We start from the raw sequence: 27,788 nt of genomic DNA, 5'->3' as shown, positions 1-27,788 counted from the left end.
GATCTTCGATACGTAGTTCTGATATGAGCTTAACAGATTCGACATGATCTCGAGAATCAAAACTCGATATATCGGCTGGATCAATCGTGTCACGGAACGATAGTCGGCTACGTTCAGATCGGTCTGCTGACGTTCCATTCAAAGATGGCGTTGACGAGTGCGCCATGTTTCTCGTGATGTCCGAGCGTTAGATAGACTTTTTCAGACGCGTGATCCGTATGAGCAAAATGGCTGATGATGACCCGTGGTTACTGAAGGAAGACGGCTGCCTGAACGTGGACACCGAGTGCAAGAGCATCATCTATCACGCCAGTCTAAACGTTCTGCTCATCATCACTGGCAGCGCACAAGTATACGTGTTCGATGTCAACTCCGGCGTGATCCTGCAGAGGAGTTCCCTGTCGGGTGAGCATGCGGCGCCTCCTCGCCGTTGGCATCGATCCTCGGCACGCGCGTGCCGATGCCGGAAGAGCGACGGAACGGCACCGACCGGCACTGCCGTCGGCGCCGTCGCGGTCGTCCGCTCGACGTTTACGGAATACTGTGCAATAGCGATTCACCTCGCTCGAGTCAAGGTCGCGCACGTTTATCGAGTGCGGGGCCGCGATTACGCGCGCGATGGGACACTTCCTCTTCTTCGTCGGAACTTTCCGGCGCGAGATGACCTCAAAGCGGTGACAACGGCGGCGCCGGATTCGTCTCTGTGCTCGAGGAAACGAGCTCGAACTTACGTTCTGTTCTGAATGCCCAAGCTTTTATTTCCAGCGTTTTCTCGATCCTTTGTTCTGTTCCGCGCGAATATGACTGTTTTTGTATATAAAGAGTAATGTAAAAAAAAAAAAAATATAAATGCTAAAAAAATATAAATCTCTATAATCGTCGACAGTGTACAGTATTATGATATCTCTTGTTATGGGTTTCTAAGAATTATTTCTATAGATTTTATCAATTGTTTCTTGACATTTAGCTTAGTTCTAATGATAAAAATTTTTTATAAATGATTTCTTTATCTCAATTAGCTATAATGATTAAGCATTTTGTAATAAGTCTTAATAACAAAAAAGCTGTCAATGTTCCTTAAAATTAAGGCATTTATTTTTATATAACTTTTCTAGGATTATATTAAAAATATGTAAAAATTTTAATGTTAAAAGATATTTTTTAAAAATATATATATTTAGTATCAAATAATTTAGATAATTTTAAATAATTTTATAAGATTATGTAATATAAAAACATAACAATATAAAAATTTTAATATTTAATATTTAATATTAATAATATTTTAATATTTAATATTAATATTTTATTTAGTAATTAATTATAAAGATACTACATTTCTAAGTAATATTTCTTACTAATTATTAAAATATACATTAATTATAAATTGTTAATAAATATATCATTATTGTACTGTATATTATTATATAAAAAGGAAAAAAATATTTATATATGCATGAAAAATTATGAGATGTTTACTTACATAATTATGATTGTTACAGGTAAAGCAAATGGGAAATTGCAAGGAATATATTTAGCAGATGGTATAGACAAAGTACTCTATACTGATGGGCGAGGGATTGGTATACGTAGTGATTACAATGGAGTCTTGCTATTGGATACAATTTTGCAAACTCCAGTTTCTAAAAGTGAAGATATTGTAAAGTTGGAGCTACTGTTGTCAGAGGCAATAATATTACTTCAATGCCTACAATGTGTAGAATTGCCAAGTGTAGAACATGTGCTGGAAGTGTTGCAAGAACTTTCAAGTAAAATCGCGGCGGCACAAACAAATCAGAAAAAAGGCATTAAAGCTCAGAAAGTAAGTGTATAATTTATAAAACCTATTTGCTATATTATATTGTACTATAATATGGAACATATCCTGAATTTATATAACTCTTTGATATAGCTTTGATATGAAAATAATGAAAATTTTGCTTGTAGTGGAATACAATATGCTTGGAGTTACCACATGGATCTTTGAAGCTCGTCTGTTCCGGCTTAGTGATGGAATTAAAGAGGCAAAATCGGCATATAGCGGCGCTGCCCATTGCCTCCGCAATCAATGAACGATTAAATGGCCTATTGCCCAGTCTTGCGTTAGAAGGTGGTCCCACCGATAGGGCGTTAATGTTTAGTGAAGCAGCACGTCGTAATACTTTTCCAAAATGGCCACATATGAATTACAAGTAATTATGTTACAAATGCCAAGTTTTGTTAAATATAAAATGCAGATAATGACATAGTTCTATCCTTCCCTGTTTTATTTTTAATGCAATAAATGCAATTTGTTTTAATATATAGATATTTAATTTGTAATTGAATTTTCTTTCAGATGGGCTTTACCCGATCAAATGGCACAGGCTGGTTTCTATCACGAACCGAATGCCACAGGTGACGATAGGGCCATGTGTTTTACCTGTAATGTATGCTTGGTATGTTGGGAGCCTACGGATGAGCCGTGGTCAGAACATGAGAGGCATTCACCGGCATGTCCATTCGTTAAGGGTGAATATACACAGAATGTTCCGTTATCTGTTACTCTCGCAACAGCTCCCGCTCGCGAAGTAGGCGATACAGTTGATGTTATAGGCACTACTAATGTCACGGGCCTCGCGGCTACAGCCTCTTCTAATGGTTTTGTAAATATTTGGAATATAACAAATCAGTTGAAGGTAAGCTGTCCGTGATTATTACATGATCAATGTCATGGCAAAATTTACGAATACGTTTTATTAAAATCATACAATATATTGTTATTTTGCAGAGAGAAGTATCATGTTATATATCATCCTTAGATCAAGAAATAAACAACAAAGAAACGATCCAGTTTTGTGCTGCGAGAAATTTGTCTTCATATTTAACAAATTTAGGCTCGGATTCGGATCCACTTTCGGAATATAAGCCCTCATCGTTTTACAAAGTACAAGTTACAGCACTGTCGGTGGTAGGATCACCAGTAACCCTGAAGGAGGAAGCAAAAGGCACCAACTCCACAACTTCATCATCCATAAACATCGAGACAGTAGAGCATAAAATTCGACCGTGTTTAGTGTGCGGGGTTACAATGACAGCTAACAATCCCTCGCAATTGAGAACTTTAGAAAATGTATGGGCCGCGTCGAGCGATTTAGCAAGCTCATCGTCGTTGGTTCGTGCAATGAACAGTGTAAATAGTGCCGCCAGTGATACTCTAGACATAATGAAGGTAGCGGGTGATAGGTACATATCGTCGAGGTTGCATTACTTAGTATTGTATGACTTTCATCATAAAGCTGCGACAGCGCAACCCATCAAGGAAGATAATTCTAAAGACTCGAAGACTAAGAAAACCTTATCTGGGACAGGGACTAGTGCGAGTTCAAACGGCGGACGTCAAGAGAGTTTGTATCAAGAGCTCTTTCTCAGCAAAATTTTTTATGAAGTGCCAGTTATTGAAGATGTAGATTCGGACATGGTAGTCGGTCCGCATTACGACGGTATCTTCCCGACTAGTACCCTTACCGCCTCGTCCTCCAATGGCATTTATTCAAGTCCAATCAGTATTCCTTTTTATCCGGCTCCGACAACATCAACTCCTTACGATTCCAATCTTGCTCCTATCAACGGTTCGACTCACTTCGCTTCGACATCTGATTTGACAACGATAAATAAAAAGAGCTTAGATCTTGTAAAAATTACCAAGGAGGAACCGGTGGTCGTCAAGACGCTAGCGATAAATGCTCCGGATTCTCTTTGTATTACATATATAACTCCGTCCAAGGACGGAAGATATCTGTATGTCGCGATGTGTCCTGCGGCGGATAATACTTCCGCCGAATCCTCGTCGAATACCAATCAGATGGACGTTGACGACGAGAGTGATTTCTTTCCCCAGAAAAGTTACATGTATTGGGACCATAACGATAGTCAGTCCAGCAAATTAATAAATGGCGAAATTCATAATAACGAGAACAACACGAATGCCATATTGCTCGTGTACGCTTTGGATTTTACTGGCTCAGTAGTAAAAGTGGCATCGGAACCGTTGGTGAAGCGGGAATTACCATTAGAACAGGCGCCGATAGAACACGTACTTCTTCCTCTTCACGAGAAACAAAAGTGTACGTCGTTTTCTACTAACTCTAATACCAATTCTGCTAGTAATTCAGTCATACAAGAACCTGCCGGACAAATTGCCCTTGTATGCAAGGATGGTGTGGTTAGATTATTAAACTTAAGTACACTGAAGACTGTAACAGAAGCAAGATTAGACGGAAAGAAATTCATCTCCGCGACTTATTGCAACAGTAAGTGTTCTTTGTTGAAGAAGAAAAACGAGTAATTGTGAAAGATAAATTTGAAATATCTCTAGGAATATATATTGTGAATGTTGGATGCTGAAACAGCTGATTCTTTTAGGTTTGGAAAGGCTGTGTGTGTGCACAAGTGATGGCACATTGCATTTCTTCATTACAGCAGAGGAAGAGGATTCCGCGGAGGAGAAAGAAGATATTGATGATGTGAATATGGGTAGTGAGGGAAATTGTACTTGTGAAAATATAGCTCCTAGCACATCAACGTCATCGATTTGCTAGTAAGTTTCATGTACCAAACGTTTCATAACGAATTTACGATAGTCGAACGTATTTAACGTCATATTTTAACTGTGCAACATGTTTCTTTTGTAACATTATTCACAAAACATTGTGTGAAAGCAATTTTTATTTGACTCTAATATTTATATACATCATACATTTTGAATTTTTCAGCGATGAACTATTAGCGCATAAATCGAATTTCTCTTACTGGGACTTAGGGCTATTATATGAGCTTACACGATTTAGTCGACATTCCCCCGCGTACAGCGCGACTGTTCCTCCGTGTTGGAGTGAAATGATGCAAGCTCAGAGACAAAGACGTCATCCGCAACATCTACATCAATCGGAAGATCAGCATCATACAAGAACATGGCGGTTGCAAAATGATGCGTAAGTCGACATAATTATAAATATTCCAATAAACGCGTATAAGAAATTTAAAAAAAAACCGTATTTTATCTTTCAACTATAAATTCTTTAAATTGTTAAGATATCTATATATATTTAAAATTAAAGAATTATACATTAAATGATTATGGCATGAAATTTTTGATAAGAGAAAATTGATATAGTCTATTAAGAAAAAATTGAACAAAGAATTCATGACTGAAAAAAAAATAACTACAACATACTTACTGGGAATTTCTTTCTATTATATTAGGACTACTTGGGATGAACATGTATTCGAACTTACTTTACCTCGAAGCGCAGCAGGAAGTATAGGGCATGTTGATGTCCGATTTACCTTGCATGCGTTCTGTCAAGAGTTACCGACTATTCAAGTTACTTTGTTGAAGCAAAATATAAAGAGGATAGGCCATCAAAAAATACCGACCACTCCTGTAGATGAAAGAATTGAATTTAATATAGGAACCGATCAGAAGAATGAGAATCCGGTTATTACAGAAGAATATCAACGTCAGCACAACACCGAGATCCTCTGTGGTCCTATTGACTTGCATCGTTGCGTAGACTTATCCTGTCGCTCGGGATGTGTAACGTTGACAAGCCCAAAATTGTTTCGCTCGAAAGCTAGAACATTACTTGTTCATATTAAAGCTTTAGTAGATCAAAAGGATGGAGTAAGTGATGTATTTATCGTTCTTTGATTACATTATGTTTTTATGTACAATAGAATCGATATCTGATTAAAATGTTTTCTCTTCTTTTTAAGACATCTACAAAGTCGAAAGCAAATTTAGCTGAAAGTAAACCACCTACGTGCAAAAAGTTAAAGATATTTGAAGTACGACCACTTGTACCCCCAAATGCTGGGGAACGATTAGAAGAAGGTGCGAATAGTAAGAAGTTAGGCTGCTACATTGGTAAATGTACTTTAAGTACATTTTATTAATATTTTAATAAATTGATTAAATTAAATTAATTATAAATAAATTTCATACATAATTTACAAAAAAATTTTTGTATACATGTGACAATTTTATTTTGTGTTGTCAGATTTTTATCATAATGAGAGAATGATTATTTAGAACATTTAAAACATTGAGAAATTATATTTTCTATTTGAGGTTGCAACTGGATTCACGAGATTTCCATCACAGTGCGATCAGTAAATCCTACCAGCATGCCTGACGAAAGAATGCAAAGGTGTGCTATGTTAGAATCCAAAACCTTTGTTGATAATCTTCTGAATGTCGCATGTTTACAAGTACCTGTCGAGTAAGTAATAAGAACAATAGAAACTCAATGATGTTTGGGCGTATAGAAAATTGAATTATATATAATTTGAGTAAATACGTTTGCAGCTCTCCTGTCGTACAATCTATAGCTCTTGACATTCTAATATGGGTAGCTTCAATAAGACTAACAAGATTGCGTAGCATTCAGAATAGCGCGGAGATCAAAGCTCTTCAATTAGAGACGATACGCTCCGTACAAGGGCGATTATCTAGCTTGTTACGAACCTGTCTGTTGCATGCTGGCAGGAGTATAGCACACAAATGTGTTAAATTAATTGTCCTTTGTAGCGGGTAAGTGATTATTCGAAATAGTAATAATCACACGGAGATTTTATAAAAAAGAATAACAAATTTATTATTTTTTTTTTAGAGGATTTTATAATATAGAGGATTCACCGGCACAAACTTTTGACGAGGCCATGCTCTCTGTATTGGTCAATTTGTTGCCGTCGATAGTAGAAGTTCACTGGGCTGGTTCATTGAGATGGCTCCAATTACTCATTACCAGATTTTTGCCATTAGATAGAAATTACAGTATTGCCCATAAATGTATCTCCCTAGTGCAACAGATAGCAACTGAAATATCTAATAGAGTGAATCCTTACCATTTATTGCTCGCGACAAGGTTTCTCCACTGTTTTCTTATAATTTCTATATATTTTTTAATGTTATTTTAATAACTAATGAATTTTTTTTAGATTTGGTCTATATAACACACCTTTTGAAACGGAACTTTTCGACTTAGAGCCACCAATGTTACCAAAGTTTAGTTCTATACCTGTGACATATGCGTCTGTCGTAACTACCGAGCAAACAGGTCCATCTATCGCTTCGTCGAATGCTGTACACTCATCCAAGATATCGCAAGATTCTATTGATTTGAGGGACCTACTCACACTGCCTACACATCCCGCTAGTGAATTTGTAATATCTAGCAAATTAAAGGCATTATGCGCTAATCATAATATGAAGGGTCTTCTCGAGGTAAAAAATTATTTAATAAAAGAGAATTATTTAATAAAATTATTTCTTGTGTTCCGCATTATTTTGACGTTTGAATATTGATTTAGGTCGAACCTCTTCATTTTACTTGTCATGCTGCCTCCGATGGTACGAAGATGGAAAAGATTGATCCCGGCATGAACACAATTAATATTGGACCGACTTTGTACGACAGTACAACGACAAGCAACAACGGTGTACCCGACATTAAAACGATACATCATACATATGTAAGTCGCCTGCATGTTTTACATCTGTTAGGAGCTGCGATATTTTTTTGATGAACCAATGCGAATCATTTCGTAATGATGATATAAAAGCGGACATGTAAAATAGATCATTTCTTAGATCATTTCTTATTTATTAAAAAACGCTGTGATCTCAATAACAACGAATATTTCATGTAATGTGGTATTAGGCTATAGACAATAGACTCGAGCAGATAGATTCGAGCACAACTGTAAGACTCGTATAATGTGCCAGAAAAATTTCAGCATTCGTAGAATAGGCAAGGCATTCCTTCATAATTAACAGAGGCTGTTAAGAGTTATAAACTCATAAATGGAGTATATACAGTATAGATATTATAGAGTAGATGAATTTTAATTCAGATAGAAATATTAATTATAGAACTTGGATGCTGGATCGCTAGGACAACATGTTCAAGCTAAATCGACAGCTACGTTAAGCGATCTGCTTAGTATGTATACAGGAAGAGTGTTAAAGAAGCCGTCTCCGCAACTATTGCTCACTCCTGATGAACAATCAGATTATGACGAAGCTAACGAAATGTCTGGCGATAATCAGACTTGGCATAGCACGCAAAATAATATGCCTAGTTCACACATATTAAATTCCATTGTAATAAAAGAAAAGTCATGCGTACAAAATATCAATACCACTGTAAACAAAGTTGAGGAAGGCAATAATCCTAAAAAGGTAGATTACATAGACAGACAAACACGCACCACTCTTATTTATTTTCTTCTTTTTTTCTCAATTTCTGTTTCTAAGTTCAGTATTACACTGTGTTCTTTCGTCATTTAATCGCTTTGTTAATATGCTGGTTGTAAAAGATATCGTTCATTAGAAAATCTTTTATCTATCAAACGCAGCTGAATGATATTTTAAATATGCAAATTGCATGAGTTACATGAAATTGATTCAATTATGTACTTGATGTTGGTGTTATCCTTGCATACAATTATTGCATATAATGCCATTTTTCGCAGGGTTTTCGTCTTATTCCTTCTTTTATTTTAAATTATTTACAGCGAGAAATTAGCTATCAACTAGTTTTATATTAATCTCATCATAAACAGTTCGCATTTATGTGTACATGCAGCTGACACGGTTTCAGTTCTTTTTTATAAATTTGCTTTACTGTTTAATGCAATAGGATTAATTATTATATCGACTTAATGTACTGAGTGAAATCTCGCTTTATTTTTTATATACGTGCTATTAATACAGAAATGGTAAGCAATTTTGCAATAATTAAAAAAAAATTTATCTTTATAAATTATAATAGATATACTAATATGTATATCCAGATTTTATAAATTTAGTTATGTTTCAATTTATAATTTAATGTGGATATTTTACTATTTGAGGTGTTTCATAATTAGTGATCTTAACATAATGACAAATTCTATGATTAATAATGGAATTGATTTTATATTCATTAATATATTTTATTGAAGTAATATTTATTTAAAATTAGTTAAATTTATATATCATTTTTACAATTTGTAAAGAGATCTTTGTATTTGCAACATAAACATTTTATTGATTAAAGATTTAATAAAGAATTTGTCATTAAGACACACTCGTGGGTCGTGTGATATTATATAGTATAATTCTTTATGTATTTCAGTATATCCAAAACGCAATTAATTTATCTATAGTAATGATTGTCGCAGTGAATGAAATATTCCGCTTTCTTATATTTTTGCCAAATTGCGTTTGGGAAGTGTGTAAGTTTAAAAATAATTATTGCATTGATGATTAATTAGTTATATATGTTGCAGCGAGACGATATTACATTTCCATGGGGAAGATTGCTGTGTTGGCCACCTCAACAAGCGTTGGTAGTCGAACGAATGCATTCGGGAGCTCGTCGATTCGTTATTTTAGACTTTGGGTCACCCATATTGCTTACTGATCTGATGATACCTTCATGCAACGATCTAGTGTCACTGTCTATAGATATCTGGACCAAGAGTGAAGAAATTGATGGCACACGACTTATTGTTGCTGGGGATATTGGAAGTAAGCCATTGATTGTCTCCGATCTTCAGCCACCACCTGTGTGTAGATATCTCAAGGTAAAATATGTATTAAAAATATGTTTCGTTATGTTCAGTTTTATTCCTTTTTGCTTACGATGTTCATAATTTTCTTATAAGTCTTGCAAAACATATTAAACTTAGCTTAAATTAATTCAAACATTTTGTCTATAATATTTTTTTATTATGTTATTATGTTTTATTATGTTTTTAATTAGTTTTTTCTTTTTATTCATATCGATTTGTTCCTCTTTATTTTTTTCTACGACCTACTTATAGAATACTAATCGATTTTTTCTATTTATAAATTAATATCATTTTTATATTCACATTTAATAATATTTTATATTCATTATTAGATTACTACGATAGGACGCTATGGAATGTCCACAACTACGTGTAAAATACCATTAGGAATGTTTTACGGACATATGGTAGTTTTGCCTGGAGAAGATTATTCAGAAATAAACGATGCTTCATCGTTTGATGCTGACATTTTTGATTCTTCTTTACAAGCTACCATTGATACGCAATGTAATATATTATCGGCTTTAGCGGAAGATGTACAATGCAGGTATTGTGTGAAATTAAGATAAGCATAACAAAGGAAGAAGAACTATATACGTGTAGTTTCTGTTAATGCTAAAAATGTTCTCTTCCTGTTTTCAGATTTAGTTTAGCTACTGAAAGATTAAAAACTTTGTTGGATCCATTATTGTGTTCGGAAACTCCTAATGTTATGCATATGCAAAATTACTTGTGTTACAATAAGATTCCTAATGAAAGTAAGGAACAGCCTTCGGCGAAGATAATGTCGACGTATCAAGTGAGTTATATTTTTGAAAGTTTCTTTCAGAAAAGAATGATTCAGATTTATTATTTTAACAAAGCAATTGATTTTGATTGTTATAACTATTAATTAATCTGATATTTTTTATAGGAATGTATTATGTTTCAACATCAATTAAACATTGTACGAAGTGTCTGGCGACGTCTCGAGTGGTGGAGAGGTTTGCGAAGTATGCCAACAACATCTTTAGCTAATGCACCCAGTGATAAATTACGAGTTTTAGAAGAAACATTACTTGATATTTTATTGTATACTGTGTACGAAATTGGTCCTGTACCTAGTGTATGTATACATTATATCACCGATTTTAAATTACAAAGAGAATTATATAATAAGTTATATATTTTTTTAAATATAGGTATATCGACCGACATCGTTATACGAAGTTTTTACTCCAACGATTTGTGAAAAGTTTTTCCACTCGATATGTGTTGTAACTCCAGCTCCACGTTTGCAACTTCACGCTGCTGCGCTCTTAGCTGGCATGGCAGGGCATCAACCATGGTGGGGAAATTTCTTATCCAATACTTTAATAAATCTTTATTCGTCGTCGTCGACTCATATTTTCCCTCAAGACAGGTGAGGAATATTTATTGCTTTGCACTTAACATATGCATATGAGATTTTTAAATATTATACAAAATTTAAAGAAAGCGTAAATCCAAGAAGAAAATTTTCTCGAAAAAGTTACTTCTTTTTATTTAAGAGTTTTCTGTGATTTATAAAACATGAATTAATTCTTAAATATAATTTTATAAGATGTGGTGTTTTATAATTAAATTCTATTTTAGGGTATTTATTTTGTTAACGTTTCTTGGGCGGAAATCATTACTAGCCGGGGGAAATAAATCTTCAGTTATTGAAGCTATGGTTCGTACATTGGGTAAATTATTGATTCCGCTTACGAACGCACAGCCATCTAATTCTACTCGACTGGATATTATCTTAATAGGCTGGGTATTATTGTTTCTATCAGTATGCTTAGATACTATTACACCTCCGCCTTGTTTCGAAGACAATCATGAGAAAACTAAAGAACAAGGTATTTTATACACATGTTTATAATATTTTTAAAATATTTTTTTATTAATTATTAACTTTAATTTTATTTTTAATTATTTACTTTGAAAACATATTAAAAAGTTAGCAACCAGAGAAAAAATTCTATATTTTTATACATGATCTTAATAAAAATATTTTAAGATAATAAATATCAGTACTTTAAAAGAAATAAGATATTTCTTCTTTTATTTATTGTGATTTTATAATAGAATAATATCTTTATAATATTTGTTTTGCAAGGTTTATTTTCCCGTTGGGAATTTATTCAAGGAGAATCAGCTATGCAAAGGAGATATGTTAATGCTAATCGGTCATCAGCCTCTCGTAGTTACCGTAAAAGATTACAGAAACGTTTGTTGCATCATAAACAACAACTTCATGAATTAGAACAAGCAAAAAAGTCTGCAGCGTCAAAAGTATGTAATATCGAATATGTAATATCGAAGTAATAATTTTTGTAAATTTAATTACTAAATTAAAAAAAATATATATAATTATTAGTATTTTTATGGACTAAATATTAAAAAGGCTAATATAAAAATTTAAGTGAATTTAATAAATATAAAAATAATGTAAATGTATGATATATTTAGGGATTGATGACTCTTTCGTCTGATGCTGCTACATTGTACAATAAAGTAGAAGCGACCCTGAAGGTTCAAGAACGTTATTTCAAGAAGACGCTAAAACAACATTCTGCCAAGCATTACAAAGATATTCTTAAGAAAAATGAGGCGCTGTTCCGTGGTCCGTGTTGCAGTCAAGCGCGATCCAGCACTAGGTTAGTACACTGCAAAAGTTTGTTTTGTTCAATTTGTATGATATATGACATAATTTGAGAAAATAATTATTTTTTACACACATATTTGCAGCAAATCGGATGTTATGGATTTGGAAGTCGAATACAATGTGACGAACTTATCCCATCAGAATGTTTTACCAGTGGCACGTGGTCTCGTTGCGCTCATTTTACATAATTCGGCTAATGTGGATATGTTTTTATTAGCTTGCAAGGTGAGATCTATTAAGTTTGAAAAAGCAAACCATCGATGTACTATGCCATGAATTCTTGTTAGATTTATATATTGTAAAATGTTTATTTTAACTCGACGGACGTCGAATCTCATTATTTGCAAAGTTTTCTTCCTCTAAATTTATATGATATCGTTTCAAAATGTAGTTTGGCTTTGGTAGAAAGAAAACTATATAAATTTGACGAAATACCGTATGCGTAATATAATTTAATTACGATTTATCATTTTTTGTTTTTACAATTGGATTTGTAATTTGTAATTTGAAATCTAATGTTACACATAATAAAAAATTCATATACTACCAAAGAAGGAAAATTATACAGATTATAGAATACAAATCTTCTGATATCTTTTAATATCAGTTTAATTATAAATATAATCTTTTTTTGGATTTACCTTATAAAGTCCACATGACTTAGTAATTATGCCTATAATTACATTTCTGAATTATCGTACATAGGTAGTCGCTAGGCTAGTGGTATCTACACGACCTGCAATAGGCTTGTGTGAGCTTATGACCGAGGAACAACTCTTGAAATTAATCAGATTGGCAACAGACACATCTGATGCTGCTTGGTCGTCACATGCTGTTTCTTGTCTTCTCATGGACTTATTGGAAGGTAATAATAATTTACATCTTTTATAGTATTATGGAAAAATGATAGAAACAATTGATAATGATACTTTGTTCACAATTTTTAAATTTTAAAAACATTAGAAAGTCTTTGCTATTTTTTTCTTTGAGTAAAATTGAATTTCTTCAGCAGTTTAATTGAATAGAAATATAAATTAAATAGACAAAACTTAATTTATAGGAGGACGATTGTATCCCAAAGCATGTACTTCTACGCACGAAGGTAGTCCATCGGAAGAGATTTTGGAATCTCTAGGAAATCATACAGAGGAAAGTCGTACAGTGGAAGAGGATTCAGCCAATGTTGCTAGTACGAGTACACCTGCTACTGCATTAAATGAAGGATTCGCCGAAGGAGACGCGGACGAGGACGCGCAAGATAATATCGTGGTAACTTCAACTATCGCTGGCACGTCAAAGTCCAATGGCTATCTGCCATCCCTTTTAGAATCCGATGACAGCGAATTGGAAGACTTTTTGGACGATATATTGGAACGTGGCAGGAATATGTTGAAGAAAGATAGCACAGTATCAAAAATTTTAACTTCTGCCATTACTGGGTATTTAGATTTTTTCTCTTTCTTTCTCTTCTTTTTTGATATTTAAAAGAAAATGATTAATTAATTAATTCTTAAAAATTTTACGTTTTTTTATGATAAAATATTTATTGAAAAAATGTTTTTAAAAAATAATATATTTTTAGGAGCATTTCTTTAGCAATGGATGCACGCTTGGAATATGGAGTTGAAATGGGTGTAGAAATATCACTGAGGATATTGTCTACAGTCGGCATGTACAATCTACCTCACAGTATAAATGCGACAATACACGTTAGTTTATGTATTATATTCATTTTGTTTTTTGTATTATTCAAAATTGGATATTTCAAATGTATGTAATTTTAAGAACTTTTTAACAAGAAAAATAGAATAAGAATTATTAATGTTTTTAACAAGATAATTATTGTAAAATTATACGGATCAAATTTTATTATAGGTGCCGACGGAAGCAAATCGCTGTTGTCAACAAACGTTCCTACGTACCGAAACAAATGATAGAAGTCAAGAAACTGGAAACTTTTCTGATCCTACCCCTTCTAATCTTTCTATGTTAACAAGATGTTTTGAAAAGATGTTTACAGACTTATATTTACGGGTAAGTTATTTATTATCAAAATAAAATGCATTTGCAGTATGCGTTTGATTAAATTTGTTTAATTTGTTTAAGAATTAAATTTTGATTAAATTTGATTCTTCTGTTTTAATATTATTGATTTGGCTTTTTTTTTCTTTCTTAAAGATAATAAAGTTTTATATTTAAATGGAAAAAGCATATCAAAGTCTTTAATTTTATTTAATAAATTAAGTTAGATAATTATATTTTGTACAATTATTTTTAATTAATGTTTTTAACAAATATAATATACAGACTTGGTCTTATTAAATATACTTACTTAGAACAAATATTTTTTCTGGATATATTAAGTGATATATGCATTATTGTCTTATGTTTACATATTACAGAATAACAGTACAAACTTGGAACTCGTTCTTCAACTTTGGTTTTCATTGAATATGGATGCTGCTACTGAACATTCAAACTCGCAATTTGATCCTGCTTTAACACCCTTGATTCCACTCAGTCCAGCAGCTGTTTCGAGTTTAATATCTGCATTATTGTGGTAAGTTAACAAACTTGTTGCTTGATAAGGAATAATCAATGATAATAATATTTATTTTAAAACGCGATACTAGTACTTTAATACTACTGCACTCGAATTATATGTTAAATTTTAGGCATACTGGTGTTTCTTTACGTGCTTGGTGTCTTGCATTGCAATGTTTAACTATCGTCTGCAATCAACCGTCACGAAGATATTCTGGTTTAGACGGCTTTACACCCAATCCTTCTATGGCTAATTGTATTGTTAAAGAACGCAACACAGGCCTCATGTTGTTGCGCCTACTTTCCGGTAACGGATTAAATATCAATACGATGGATAAGCAATATATTATGGTGAGGATAGTTTTCTTTCTACCATAGATTATAAAAACGTTTTATCAAAACGTTTATCAAAATTTTTTGTTATGTCATAAATTTTGATTAAAAATCAGTCACACAAGATTTTCATATTTTATCATGAAACAATGAAATATTAAAATATATTAAATATCGCCAAGTTACAAAATAAATTTATGAAGAAATTTATGAAGAAGCAAAATTAAAAACAATGCATTTAGAGATTATTAATAATAAAGATTATTAATAATAATAATGTATATTGCATTTTAATTATTTTCTTCAAAAAAATAATTTATGAAATTATGAAGTAATTTGAAAATATTCTTTGATTAAGAAATAATATGATAGAAATGGCTATTCTATCATATTCTTGTGCTTATATTTAATTTATATATATATATATATATATATATATATATATATATATAATAATTTATATATCATATGTACATGAAAATAGAATAATATATTTATTTTTTATATTTTTCTTATAGTAATATTTCTATTTCAGGCTGGGCCTACAGTTTGCCAAGCATTGCACGATTTTCTCGTTAGATTAGAAATGATGTGCGATGTTATTACAACAGATAGCTGTTTAGGTAACTCTTTAAAAGATCTTTTACTGCAAGTGGTGTATCAACTTGTACAACCAAGTGGTCCTCTTATCTCAAGAAAGGGACCTTTAGATGCACAGTGCAAGCTAATAACATCTGTAGTTAATTTGAATTATGTCAATACCGACTTAGGCATTGCTATGAGCATATCCGAATGTGTTGGTGTATTGGTATCAACATACGTCAAAGGATCTGAAGGTATTTTTATTATTTTTTATTATTTCTATGAAAATCAACAATTACATTTAAAAAAAAAAAAACGCCAACGAATTACGATGGAAGAAGAAATCAACAAACAGATTTTTAAATTAATAGATTGCGTTCCATTTTTGATACTACTAATTTATTAAAATTATTTTGATTTATAATGAAATCCTGTTTCAAAAATTAAATTTTCTGTTAATGATTTGATTCCATTATTTCTGTCGCAAAAAGATTATTGCATAAAAATTATTCTACTAGTTGGCGCACAATGTGGAGGTGCGGTTGATTCAGCAAACCAATCTGGTAGTTTTGGTGGTCTATTTGCATGTGTGCTCGGTGGTGATGCGAGACAATGTCGCCCTGCATCGTGGGATACTTTAATCGTGGCTCTGATCAAATTAGTGTGTACACTTATCCAAACTCCTTTACCAAGTGTACGTATTTTGTATTATTTTACATTTATGAACTACTAAAAAAATTTATCTGTTTGTATATTAACTTTATATATTTTATAGACTCGTCAAGAACATTCGGAGGAATCAGCGGAAATGGAACTATCTGAGACTTGGAGTTCTAGGAGCAATACGAGTGATTCTCAGAATGCAAATACTTGGCAAACCGATGAGAGCAAAGCGGAACAACGAAATTCTTTTTGCCTACAACAACCTAAGACCAGTAAATCTTCTGTGCCTTGTCTCGCTGATACTGGTAATTATTGATATAAACGATAATATATTGTATTTCACGAAGTGTATTAAATCTTATTAAATGAATATTCATTTTTAAGTTTTACAGCACGAGCCAACTATGATGCGTTTACTAGGCGCTCTCGGTCATAGCACAGGATCCTCGTTAGCTATGCTCTTAGGCGAAAGTGCAAGTGCAGCATCGACTACCGAGCTCGGTGATCCGGCTTCGATACCGGATGCAACGTTTCAACTCCTAACGACCCTTACGAAAAAAGCTAGCGACCCAACTCTAGTTCTCAAACCTCTTTATCACTATCTTTCCTCATGTAAGAATTTATACGTTATATAATATTATATTGAAAGATTTATTTATTTTCTATTATTTGAATATAAAAAAAAGAAAAAATAAAGCGTAAAATTTTTTTATACAATTTTATATAAAATAAAGTGATCATACATTATTTGCAGCATGCGGTGAAACTGAATTAGGAGTTATGCAATTATCTGAACCTCTTCTTTGGTACATTCTGAGAGTGTTAGACAATGCATCGTCATTATCTATTTTTACCGCAATGGGTGGTGTAAAAGTACTCTGTGAGAATCTTGTGAGGTCAAGTAACAGTGGTACCGCTGGTACTTCCAATTCGTCGGGAGTGATCGCTCTCGTTATGGAACATCTATCGAATGCGCCGAATATGATGCAAATGATGGCGAGCAGCAGCAAGAAAGGCGTCAGTTCGCTAGAGACTCACGATGATGGTTTATTGAATTTCGCGCCTCTTGGTTCGATATCCTGGTTGAATCCGACTGCGCAGCCGGCAGATGTTCTTATACAGAACGCTACTCCTCATAAACGTGCAAGAACACCAGCGTGGTCGTATCATTTCTATCCCGATGAGGCATGGGTTGATCTTACCATCACTTTACCGTGCGCAATCTTGCTCAGGAAAGTGGAACTGCAACCGCACCTCACGGCGTTGTCCAGTAAGTTTATAATACTTTATTTATGTGAAGAAATTTTAGAAATTTCATGACATTACTTTTTTTAGCATTTTTCTCTTTTTGCATATTTCCATTTTTTGTATGTCTGAAAATACTTATTATTAAACTTCATTAATTTGTGCGTTTCTAGTATATTATATTCTTTGTTAAAAGCACTTTTTTTAAACTACAGATTTATTCTTTAAAAAAATTAAAAAAAAAAACGACTCAAAATTTATCAAAGAATTCACAATTTAAAAAAAACAATGAGAGAAAATCTTTATAATATTTTATCAAACAAATCTAAAATTATTTTTTCTAATGTACACATTTGTTTGACAGCATGTCCATCAGCTGTAGCACTTGAAGTTTCAAGAGAAAGTAATGGTCCGCTAACGCCGGTTTGTCCGCCGATGCCAACAGCGGGCTTAACATACATACGCGTTACCTTATCACAGCCAGAAGTCGCGACTTCTGTATTGGTGCGCCTATATAAACCACGAGATTCGACAAACATAAATCTTAGCCAAATAAGATTATTAGGTACTACCGCATTCGGCGAAATTAAAACGAATCCGGACACGATAGACGAAGAACAACTAACAAAGACTAGGTAACATCATTTTCTCTCTTGATCACAAAAATAAGAACATTGGTATCGTTAACGCGTTAAAAATTTATCACGGCTATGAGAGTTTAAAAGATTGATTTCTGATAACATTTATGTAGCTTGGGTTGGTTGCGATTGCTGCATCAGTGTTTATCGGTGAGCACACTGAACAGTAGTCTGGCCGTCGAGGTGCTTAATTCCGCGGCTTCAGTCGAAGGCCTGGTCGAGGCATGCTGCAACCTCCTGTTACTCCCAGCACCGTCTCTCTTTACTCCTAACCTGGAGAGGGTTCTATTACAACTTGGCTTACACTCTCGAGAGCTTGGACTTCGTCTCATTGGTCTCTTACTCAACAACAGGTCCACCCCTTTCTTCCAAGGTATCGCTTTATTCTCCGTTTTCTGCAATCAAGAATGGCCTTAGCTAGATAGATTAGGCGAAGATTTAATTCTTCATATAATAAATATTAATTTTGTATATCGATGTTAACGTCTATTGCTTAGAATACCGCAAATATTAAAGCTGTTTTTAAATAAAACACTCGACATAATAATCTTTTCTTTCAAGTTTACGACGCTACGATGGCATTTAATAATTATACTAATATTTGACACAGGGACTGTGACTTCCCAGGAAACGTCCATCGTACAATTGGTTGTTGAATTGCTTCAGCAGTTGTGTTCCATTCGGGACTTTAGCACAGAAGCTCGCATGAAAGCTGTTCTTACGTGGCTGCAAATATCGGCCGCGAATGGAATACCTCAGACGAATAATAATTCAGTGAATCCACCAGCGGTATATATTCATTGTGTATCTTCTATCATATGGAAGGCTCATCAACAGCAGAATCACAATTATGATCTACAAATCTTACTGACGGATGAACTATTCTAGTAAGATTATTTAGTTGCATATCTTTCTTTAATCTTTATTTGAATGTAAATCAATTTATTCCACCGTTGTATACAAATTTTATTTATCTTTGGAATTTTTCTTACAAAGTCAAGAATTCGAATATTATGATTATGACATAATAACATACATCTTCCTTTTGCTTCTCTTTAACATTATTGAAATTTTAAATTGTAAACTTAGTTTTCTATTAAGTTATTTAATATTTATTATTAACTGTTTAACTCTTTAATTAATCTCAACAATTTTTTGTTAAATAGCTCATTATACAAATGGACTCTAACTCTTGGCAACAACTCAGCTTTGAAACAAGCGATTGATTCTGTCCTGTGCGCTTTCTGCTATGTGAGACCATCGTTGTTGATTCTGCTTTTAGAATGGGTACAAATTTTGGTACCAAATATCGCGGTAAATCCGTCAACATCCATATCCGATGATTGTAAAAAAAGCGAGGAACAAACGGATGATAAGAAAAGCGATATTAACGCTGAAGGATGGTATTGCCAGTTTATTTTGCTGAAGCATAAATGGTTGCATTTGACGGAGGGACAATTACTGACTGTCGCTGCAGCAGCGCGTTCGCCCCCTGGTATTCAGCAATTGATCGATTCCGGTCTTCCGGCATTATTGACAGCATCGATCACAGGTAGGATTTTGCTTTATATTTTGCATTAAACTTTAAAAAATGTTATAAGGAAATTTGCTTAATATAAAAAAAATGTTATAGTTGTTTGTCGAGAGAATTAGATTATAATTTATTAAAATATTTTTGAATAAATTTTAAGCAAATTTGTTGAGAATTTATTACAATGTTTCTATATTTATATAGATTTCTGTAATTTGGAAAAGTCCAAGCAACTGCAGCAAGATAGTAAAATGGCATCAGGTGATAGCAATGAGAATAATGTCATGGAAGATGTCAATTCGACGGATAGCGACAAGGCAGCAGGTTCTAGTTCTGGTTCGAATAATTCTGGTAAACATTGATATTATTGATATTATTTTGAAGATATTTGAAGAATTATTTTAGCATTATTTTTAACATAGCCATATCTTTAAAAAAACATTCTATATTTATATATTTATTTTTTTAGTATAAGTATATAAATTTATATAAATTTATATAAATTTAAAATAAAAACACAAAAGTCACAAATTAAATTAAAACTTAAAAATAAGCTCTTTAATTGAACATTTATAATATTTATACAATCTCTTTTTTCAGATGGATTATGTATGACAAAACCAGAGAATATAGCAATAGTGATAGAATTTTTGACGCTTGTATGTGCGGAAGGCAGAATGCGTGATTGGCTTGGTGAAGAAGGCCGTGGTTTCTGGTTACCTCTTTTATCGCTTCTTAGTAATCGTCCTATTGAAAGCCCGTCTGCATCTGCAGCGAGGTGTGTTTATCCATTATTTTAGAGAATAAATCTACGATAACATAAATTCAGCATCTCGTGACACATATGTGTATGTTATTTTATATTATAACTTATTGCAGTTGTTCAAAGACAAGCGCATCATATGCTTTACTGGAAAGCGCTATGATTAAATTCTTATCGAGATGTTGTTGGTGTCATCTTGCTAATCAAAAATTACTAGCGAAGCTTCTTATCGAAGTTATTTCTCAACAACGAACTACTTCCAGTAAGTGTGATATTGAATACTATTCGCATAATTTATTAAGTTTTCTTAATATATCCTAATTAATAAATTATTTGAGTCGATTCCATTAAATAATGTATTACAATTATAACAGATGTACGATATCTCCACGGCATTTCTGGATTTACGCGAAGATTAATTTTGCAATTACTCTTGGAAGGAGAGAAAGTGTTGGTTTCGGTAACATCGGAAGCTCCTATGAAAGTTTCAGCAACCGCGACCAATCATAGTATGTCATCTATGCCGCCACATCCTGCTCATCCCCTCGGTCACTATCATCAATTATTATATATGTCAACACAATCAACGGTGGCAGATATATTACAGCAAGTATCAGGTACGCTTATATAAAGTATAGTTATATATTAAATAAGAATAATGGATAAAAAAATAAAAGACGAGAGAGAGAGAGAGAGAGAGAGAGAGAGAGAGAGAGAGAGAGAGAGAGAGAGAACAGAAAGAATATAAATATTAGAAAATTTATATATTTTTGATACGATGAATGTTTATTGAAATTTTTAAGGAACGTGGCTTCTCTTGTTACTTCCAAATACATATAAGGGTAACGAAGCAAGTTCTAATGGAAACAATCGTTCTCGTGAATTCTGGGAATCGGGAATGTCATTGGTGGTGGACACACTTAGCGTAGCTGCTGGGAACACGGCGAAAGACAAGCGGGCTAAAGAAGTATCGAACAGATCGCAAGCTCGTGGCCCTATTATTAGAAAAGCGCGTTTAACTTCTGGTATGTTATTTGATATTAATATTTTATTTTGATATTTTATTTTGTATTTCGAAGTTAATTATTTTTGACAATAAAATAAAAGTACGATATATAATATGTATACTATAAATAAGAGAACAATTTTATAATTAATAGATTTGCATAATTTTATGTACTGTTTATTATTGTATTGCTTAATTGAAATTATTTTTATATTATTTAATAGACGGAACGCCGGTAGCGAGCAAAACCTTGACTAATAATGCACAAGCAAACCCAGCCAACACGACAAATCAACAGTACCTTATACATTCGTCTCGTCCAAATACTCCTCTACCGCCTCAGCTTACAATCGCGCAACTCTTGGCGATCGCTGAGGATAGCGGCGTTTCGTTATCTGAACCGTGCTTACATCTTATCTTACGTCAACGTAATAAGGATTCCAAAGGTATCTAATTTTTTTTTCTACTTGTGCGGATAATGTATAATAAAATTATACTATTTCAATATTGATTGTTTGAAGCTGAAAGAACATGAATCTTTGTAAATCACTATACGAATTCATGCGTTGTTTATTTGCAGAAGACACGGCGAAGCAGACTGATAGCGAACTGTTGAACTACAGAAGCATAGAAAGTTCATTAGGCGTCTTCAGCGCCGGTGGCGGATTGGCGGTGTTGGCGCGTCATTTGCCTTTAGTATATCCGGATCCCGGAAGGCCGTCGTTCTTCGTCGAGAAATCGCCATCGCCAGAGCAGACTGATGCCGATTGGGTAAAACTAGAGACCAACGATGATATTTACGACGCCTTGGAGGAGGGTAGAACAAATTGTCCACCGAAGACATCGGTTCCCGCTCCTTACGTGCCGCCACATTCTCTCGCGGCTTTCGGTTTGTTCCTGAGATTACCGGGCTATGCCGAAGTGTTGCTGAGAGACAAGAAACGAGCGCAGTGTCTGCTGCGGCTGGCTCTCGGAGTTTCTGACGACGGCGAAGGTGGCGAGGTGCTGACCTCGCCCTTGGCTGCTTCATTGCCGACCCTGCCGTTCCAAGTTCTGAAGCAACTGTTGGACGCCACATCACCGACCACCGATGATGGGTTGCTTTTACGAGGGACAACCATCGAAGTAGGCGCTATGTTGCTACTGTTAAACTGTCTGGCGATATTCACGCATCAAACTGGACAGAACGACAGTTCAACCGAACATAAGACCGGTCAGATTGGCAGTGTGATTGGTGGTAATACTAGCGGAGGACGCAGCGATGACAATTCTCATCTATATTGGGCAAAGGGTACTGGTTTCGGAACTGGATCTACGCAACAATCATGGAATGTGGAACAGGCACTGTTACGCCAACGATGCGAGGATGAGCATGTGACAGTTTTATTACAGGTTCTCGCTAGTTATATTGGTACATCGGGAGGCGGACAACCCCAACAGGAACTACCTGCTCCATTTCCCGATCTACTGGCACGTTCGTGCTTACTTCCTGCATTATCATCGTATCTACGAAACGATTCTGTTCTTGATATGGCCAGACATATACCTCTGTATCGCGCGGTCTTGCAGTTACTCCGTGCGATGGCACTCTCCAGTCAATTAGCGCCACTTTTATTACCGCGCGGTGGTAGATCCGGAGAACCGTCCGTGGTGTCCCTCTTGTCGAGCATGAAAGTGTGCGTGGACACTTACGTGAACAAAATAAATCGCACGAGGGGCAACAAAACGAACATGAAAGTGATGTCCAAGTATCCCGACGATACAGAACAGGATGAAGGATTGGCCACATTAATTCCCGATATACAGGAAAGCGCAACTATAGTGAAAAACGCGACGTGCCGATTATCCGTTATTGGTGAAGAACTCGGATCGAGTCCAACAGCGCCAGAATTACCATTGCGTTCAAACTTGGAGCACCGATACTTGGAAGTAATGAAGAATCTACAATTCGGTGAGTTCTCTATTCAATGCACAGCATATTCAAAATTTAGGAAGAATTATTTACATAATCATAAAGTCCTTTGTGGATTAAGAATTGTTAAATAGCTCCAAGTAAAAAAAAACGATGTTAGATTTTTAATTTTTAAATATTTTCCACAATCCGATTTAATAATACGTGATTATAGTTCAAATATATATACTTATTCTTTAAATAAAAAATTTTTAAACTTTCTTAGACAAATTTTTATATAATTAGAATGCAAGTTTACATATTAAATTATTTTCTTGTAATATTTTCAAAATGAAGAAATATAATTCTAAAGAGTCTAAAATGATTACAAAATTATTAATAAAAATATAATATTTATAGTTAACACTTATATTAATACCACAGATACTTACGAAATGATTACTGAGAATCCAGACGGTGGAGGTTATAAATTTACCGTTTCGTATCACTTCGAATCGAATATGAGGGCTGCCGGCGAAAGAAGTCATCCAACCCGAGTGAAAAGATTAGCCCAAGAAGCCGTCACGCTCTCGACAGCGTTGCCTCTGTCTTACAGTAGTAGTGTGTTTGTAAGATGCGACGCAGATAGATTGGATATTATGAAGGTATATTATCTTTCTCATGAAGCTCAACTTAATCCTATTGCTGCGTCTATTCGTCAATTATCATTTTTAACACGTGATAACTTCATGGATATTGATAATCTTAAATATCATAATAAAAGAAATAGATAGAACAGCAGGGTTAATAGTCATCTAATAGCTATATGACTTTTAAGCATCGGAATGTATTTCATAATATTATTGCTAAGACAATGTGCATAGGATTTTAATTAAATCGAATATCAAAGGTTACATCTCTGTTCAGTGAAATTGTGACACGAAGAAATCTTGAAGATATCTAAATTTGTGCGAATTTTATTTTATTGATTAGCGATAGATTATGATAGAAACAAAATGTAAATTTTTGTAAATTTCAATAGTATATACATGAAAGAATATTTTATATTTTTTTCGAGATCACCCGGTGCTTAAGGGTTGAAACTAGCGGCTCAAGTCTCGCATGTATGTGCGTTATGATTATAACACGATGTATACGATTGTTAAAGGTACTCATAACGGGGCCAGCAGAAACGCCGTACGCAAACGGTTGTTTTGAGTTTGACGTGTACTTTCCTCCTGATTATCCTAACAGCCCGATGTTAATAAACTTAGAAACAACGGGTCGTCATACGGTGCGCTTCAATCCGAATTTATATAATGACGGGAAGGTCTGTCTCAGCGTACTGAACACTTGGCACGGTCGACCTGAGGAGAAGTGGAATGCGCACACAAGTAGTTTTCTTCAGGTAAATTCCCTATATCAAAGATATTTTATTTATTAGTCGATTTTGATAAAATTTTTTTGTTAAAAATTAATTTATCTAGTGGGTAGTTTAATATTAAGTTTGCAAATAAATTTTAAAAATTTTAGCAACAAAAAGAAGACTATTAACTAAATAATATCGTTACAATTTGATTTGTTGAAAACAGGTTTTAGTATCAATACAGTCGCTAATCTTAGTGTCAGAACCCTATTTCAATGAGCCTGGATACGAACGATCACGGGGTACGTCAAGCGGTGCTCAATCTAGTCAAGAGTACAATGCGAATATTTGTCAGGCTACTGCCAAATGGGCAATGCTCGATCAAATACGCAATCCTTGTCCATGCTTTAAGGAGGTACGTTAAGCGTATAAATAGTTTTAAAATGACTTAAACGATCGAGATATATCTTTTTGCAATAACGTGTCTTTACTCGTTTATTCTAATAAAAATTTATAATAATTAATAAAATAATAGATAATAATTATTAAAATGTTAGATATATTGTTTTTAGCACAATGGAGAAATTGCAATAACTTATTATTATTTATAATTTATATTATAAGAATGAATTTGTAGAAATTGCAGTAAATAAATCGAAATAAAGATATATCTTGAAGATTATGATTTTACAACAAATTCTTACGAGAACAAGTGATAAAGATTTGATCATTTTGCGACAGGTAATACATACTCACTTTTGGATAAAAAGGCATGAGATTGTTGAACAACTGGAAGGATGGATAAGAGATATGGAAATGCATGGCTCAGATCGTAGATCAGGTCGTACCATTTCTCTCAACGCATTGTCTCTTAGGGTAAATGTTATATTTAGAAAAAAAAAGATAGATCAAAGATAGTCAAAATTTTCCATTTGTTGTTATAATCATAATTTTACCTTTTACGTATTTTTCTCTTGTATATTCACAGAGGCATTATAGACTATTGAGGGAGGAACTAAATAAACTGCCAACGCCCAAAGGATTAGAGGATTTGGCCGAACCTCTTGCATCGCCAGGCTCGCCCATTGAACTTTCAGGGACCCCAGGTACAACACCGAACACACCATCGACGATTACGGCATCCGCGACCGCTACAGTGGCTACTCCCATCACTACTAACACTATGGTTCCGATCAGCAATAGCAGCACGAGTAGCCATGTGCATCACGACATCGATACAGATGTCGAGATGGAGAAGATGGTTTCGAAAATGTGTGAATAGCTAAAGGATGTTAATAGACATTGTTGGACATTTTGAAAAGAGTCTATTGTTTGTGTTACGAAATGAACAAATGGACGTTAAACATGAACAGATGACACAACGGACTGAAAACAAGTGCACAGATATCTTGTCCAGCGGCCGAATCACCGATGCTTAGCCAAGACGTTAGAGAAGAAAGCAGTAATGACTTTCGGCCGTATACATAATAATACGCTGATGATAATTATTACAATGATGCTGATGATGAGAAGATGTAGGTAGAAAAATATAAGGCGTGGTAGAGCGAGAATAAGTAAGAATTTTACGATAGGAAGAAAATGCGAGAGAGTGATCGAGCGAGCGAGCGTGTGCATGATGACAATGATAAGCGAATGTGCGTAATGGTAAATCGTGTGCATGGGCGAGATTAAACGAGAGAATGAAAGGGAGAACGAGAATGAGACAGATAGAGGCAAGAGAATAAGTAGCGCGAATGTAACAAACTCGTGCGTAGTAGATACTTTTTATAGCCGCTGCTATAGTACGTGTACGCTGCATTCTACTACTTCGTACTACCATAAGTACCACAACTGTTATTCGATATTTATTATACATGTTCCTCGTTTGTGTAGCATAACTCTGAATTAGCTGCACTCTCATGTGAATTTTCGACATTACGTTTATATCCTCTCCTTGTCGCTCGTGTCTTCCAAGAATGACGCGGTCGCACGTTAATGCCCGTGTATAGATGTACGTTCTCTTTTTAACGATATTTTACTTTATCAATAATTGTAGTGCTTGTTTTCTCTTTTATATATATACACATATATATATATATATATATATAGCTCTATGTACGATTCTATCTATGTATGATTAAATCGCTGACGCATCGTTCTCTTCGTTTTAAATGTGTATTTCTATATTGGGGGGGATACAGTATAATTATATTTTATTAGTAGATCTGCTTTATTAAATATCTCTTCATGCACGAGCCGATCGCCGAGCGTTTAAACAGATTTGTTATTAAAGGCTACGGGCGGCAACGAAGAGACAATATAAGCACGACAGAAATCGACGAAAGTAAGACGTGATACGTGCAACTAATTACGAGTTATTGATGTAGCAGGTATCCCTGCGCGCAATGCGATCGAATCTAAATGACTGTCATCTGAACGAGACGACGATCTAGATACATCGTTAGATAACGTTTAATATAATAGTACGTGTTCTATGTCGATTGAACGAACAACTAAAAAAAAAAAAATGATATCTTGGAGAAAATGGAAAACCAGGTGGTACATTTCTCGCGTAAACGAGAATTGCTCTTTGTAATTGTAACAGCTACTTAGTACACGTAAATTTCATATGAATCGACCATATGAACGAATAAAGTCACATTGTTTTGAGATAGTCTTCCATCCCGTTCTTTTTCGTCTAAATCTATTCTTATCACCGTCTATTTGAAATTATATTCCAGAGAAAGAAAGTGATATGCAATCAATTTTATTTTCTGTATTTATTCTCCTATTACTTATCATATATTTATTTATCTTCTCACTTCGGGAATGATATTTGAAAATATTTAAATTACGTCAAAAAATTAAGCACACACTATTTCTTCCGATTAAATCAAGAGTAACGAAATAAATAAGTTTTCAAAAATATTTTATTGATATATAATGCAAAAA

The 27,788-nt window shown here is 34.0% G+C and overlaps 1 protein-coding gene and 1 long non-coding RNA gene across 4 annotated transcripts in view; one reads left to right on the top strand and one right to left on the bottom strand.

Annotated features, from left to right (window-relative positions):
- Positions 1–112: 112 nt before the first annotated feature.
- Bruce (BIR repeat containing ubiquitin-conjugating enzyme) lies at positions 113–27,506 on the top strand. Of its 3 annotated transcripts, none has more exons than XM_011640637.3 (51): positions 113–405; positions 1,503–1,822; positions 1,948–2,192; positions 2,339–2,678; positions 2,771–4,292; positions 4,405–4,579; positions 4,755–4,973; positions 5,245–5,665; positions 5,758–5,908; positions 6,113–6,263; positions 6,350–6,574; positions 6,654–6,908; positions 6,982–7,267; positions 7,354–7,515; positions 7,916–8,224; positions 9,316–9,612; positions 9,933–10,147; positions 10,243–10,399; positions 10,514–10,705; positions 10,782–11,002; positions 11,215–11,465; positions 11,726–11,901; positions 12,079–12,266; positions 12,358–12,499; positions 12,980–13,139; positions 13,335–13,713; positions 13,857–13,983; positions 14,150–14,308; positions 14,677–14,834; positions 14,950–15,169; positions 15,687–15,987; positions 16,252–16,427; positions 16,509–16,701; positions 16,781–17,008; positions 17,151–17,666; positions 18,006–18,276; positions 18,393–18,652; positions 18,890–19,166; positions 19,446–19,831; positions 20,015–20,161; positions 20,411–20,588; positions 20,690–20,835; positions 20,948–21,190; positions 21,377–21,598; positions 21,804–22,025; positions 22,160–23,530; positions 23,915–24,135; positions 24,639–24,878; positions 25,063–25,251; positions 25,578–25,712; positions 25,825–27,506. In XM_011640637.3, the coding sequence occupies exons 1-51, from the start codon at positions 219–221 to the stop codon at positions 26,116–26,118; spliced, it is 14,226 nt and encodes a 4,741-aa protein (XP_011638939.2). In that variant the 5' UTR covers positions 113–218; the 3' UTR covers positions 26,119–27,506. The 3 variants fall into 3 exon arrangements, with proteins under 3 accessions (XP_011638939.2, XP_011638937.2, XP_011638938.2); XM_011640635.3 differs by having other exon boundaries at positions 5,245–5,674; XM_011640636.3 differs by lacking the exon at positions 7,916–8,224 and having other exon boundaries at positions 5,245–5,674.
- Positions 17,734–27,788, bottom strand: part of LOC148937366 (uncharacterized) — a 34,483-nt gene continuing 24,428 nt past the window's right edge. Inside the window, exon 2 of the long non-coding RNA XR_016138337.1 lies at positions 17,734–18,674. This is a non-coding gene — a long non-coding RNA (uncharacterized LOC148937366). The remainder of the gene's footprint in view (positions 18,675–27,788) is intronic.

This window comes from Pogonomyrmex barbatus, unplaced genomic scaffold, assembly GCF_055798465.1.
Source record: "Pogonomyrmex barbatus isolate J1 unplaced genomic scaffold, ASM5579846v1 scaffold14, whole genome shotgun sequence".
Taxonomy (NCBI): domain Eukaryota; kingdom Metazoa; phylum Arthropoda; class Insecta; order Hymenoptera; family Formicidae; genus Pogonomyrmex; species Pogonomyrmex barbatus.
This window is presented reverse-complemented; position numbering and strand designations above follow the sequence as displayed.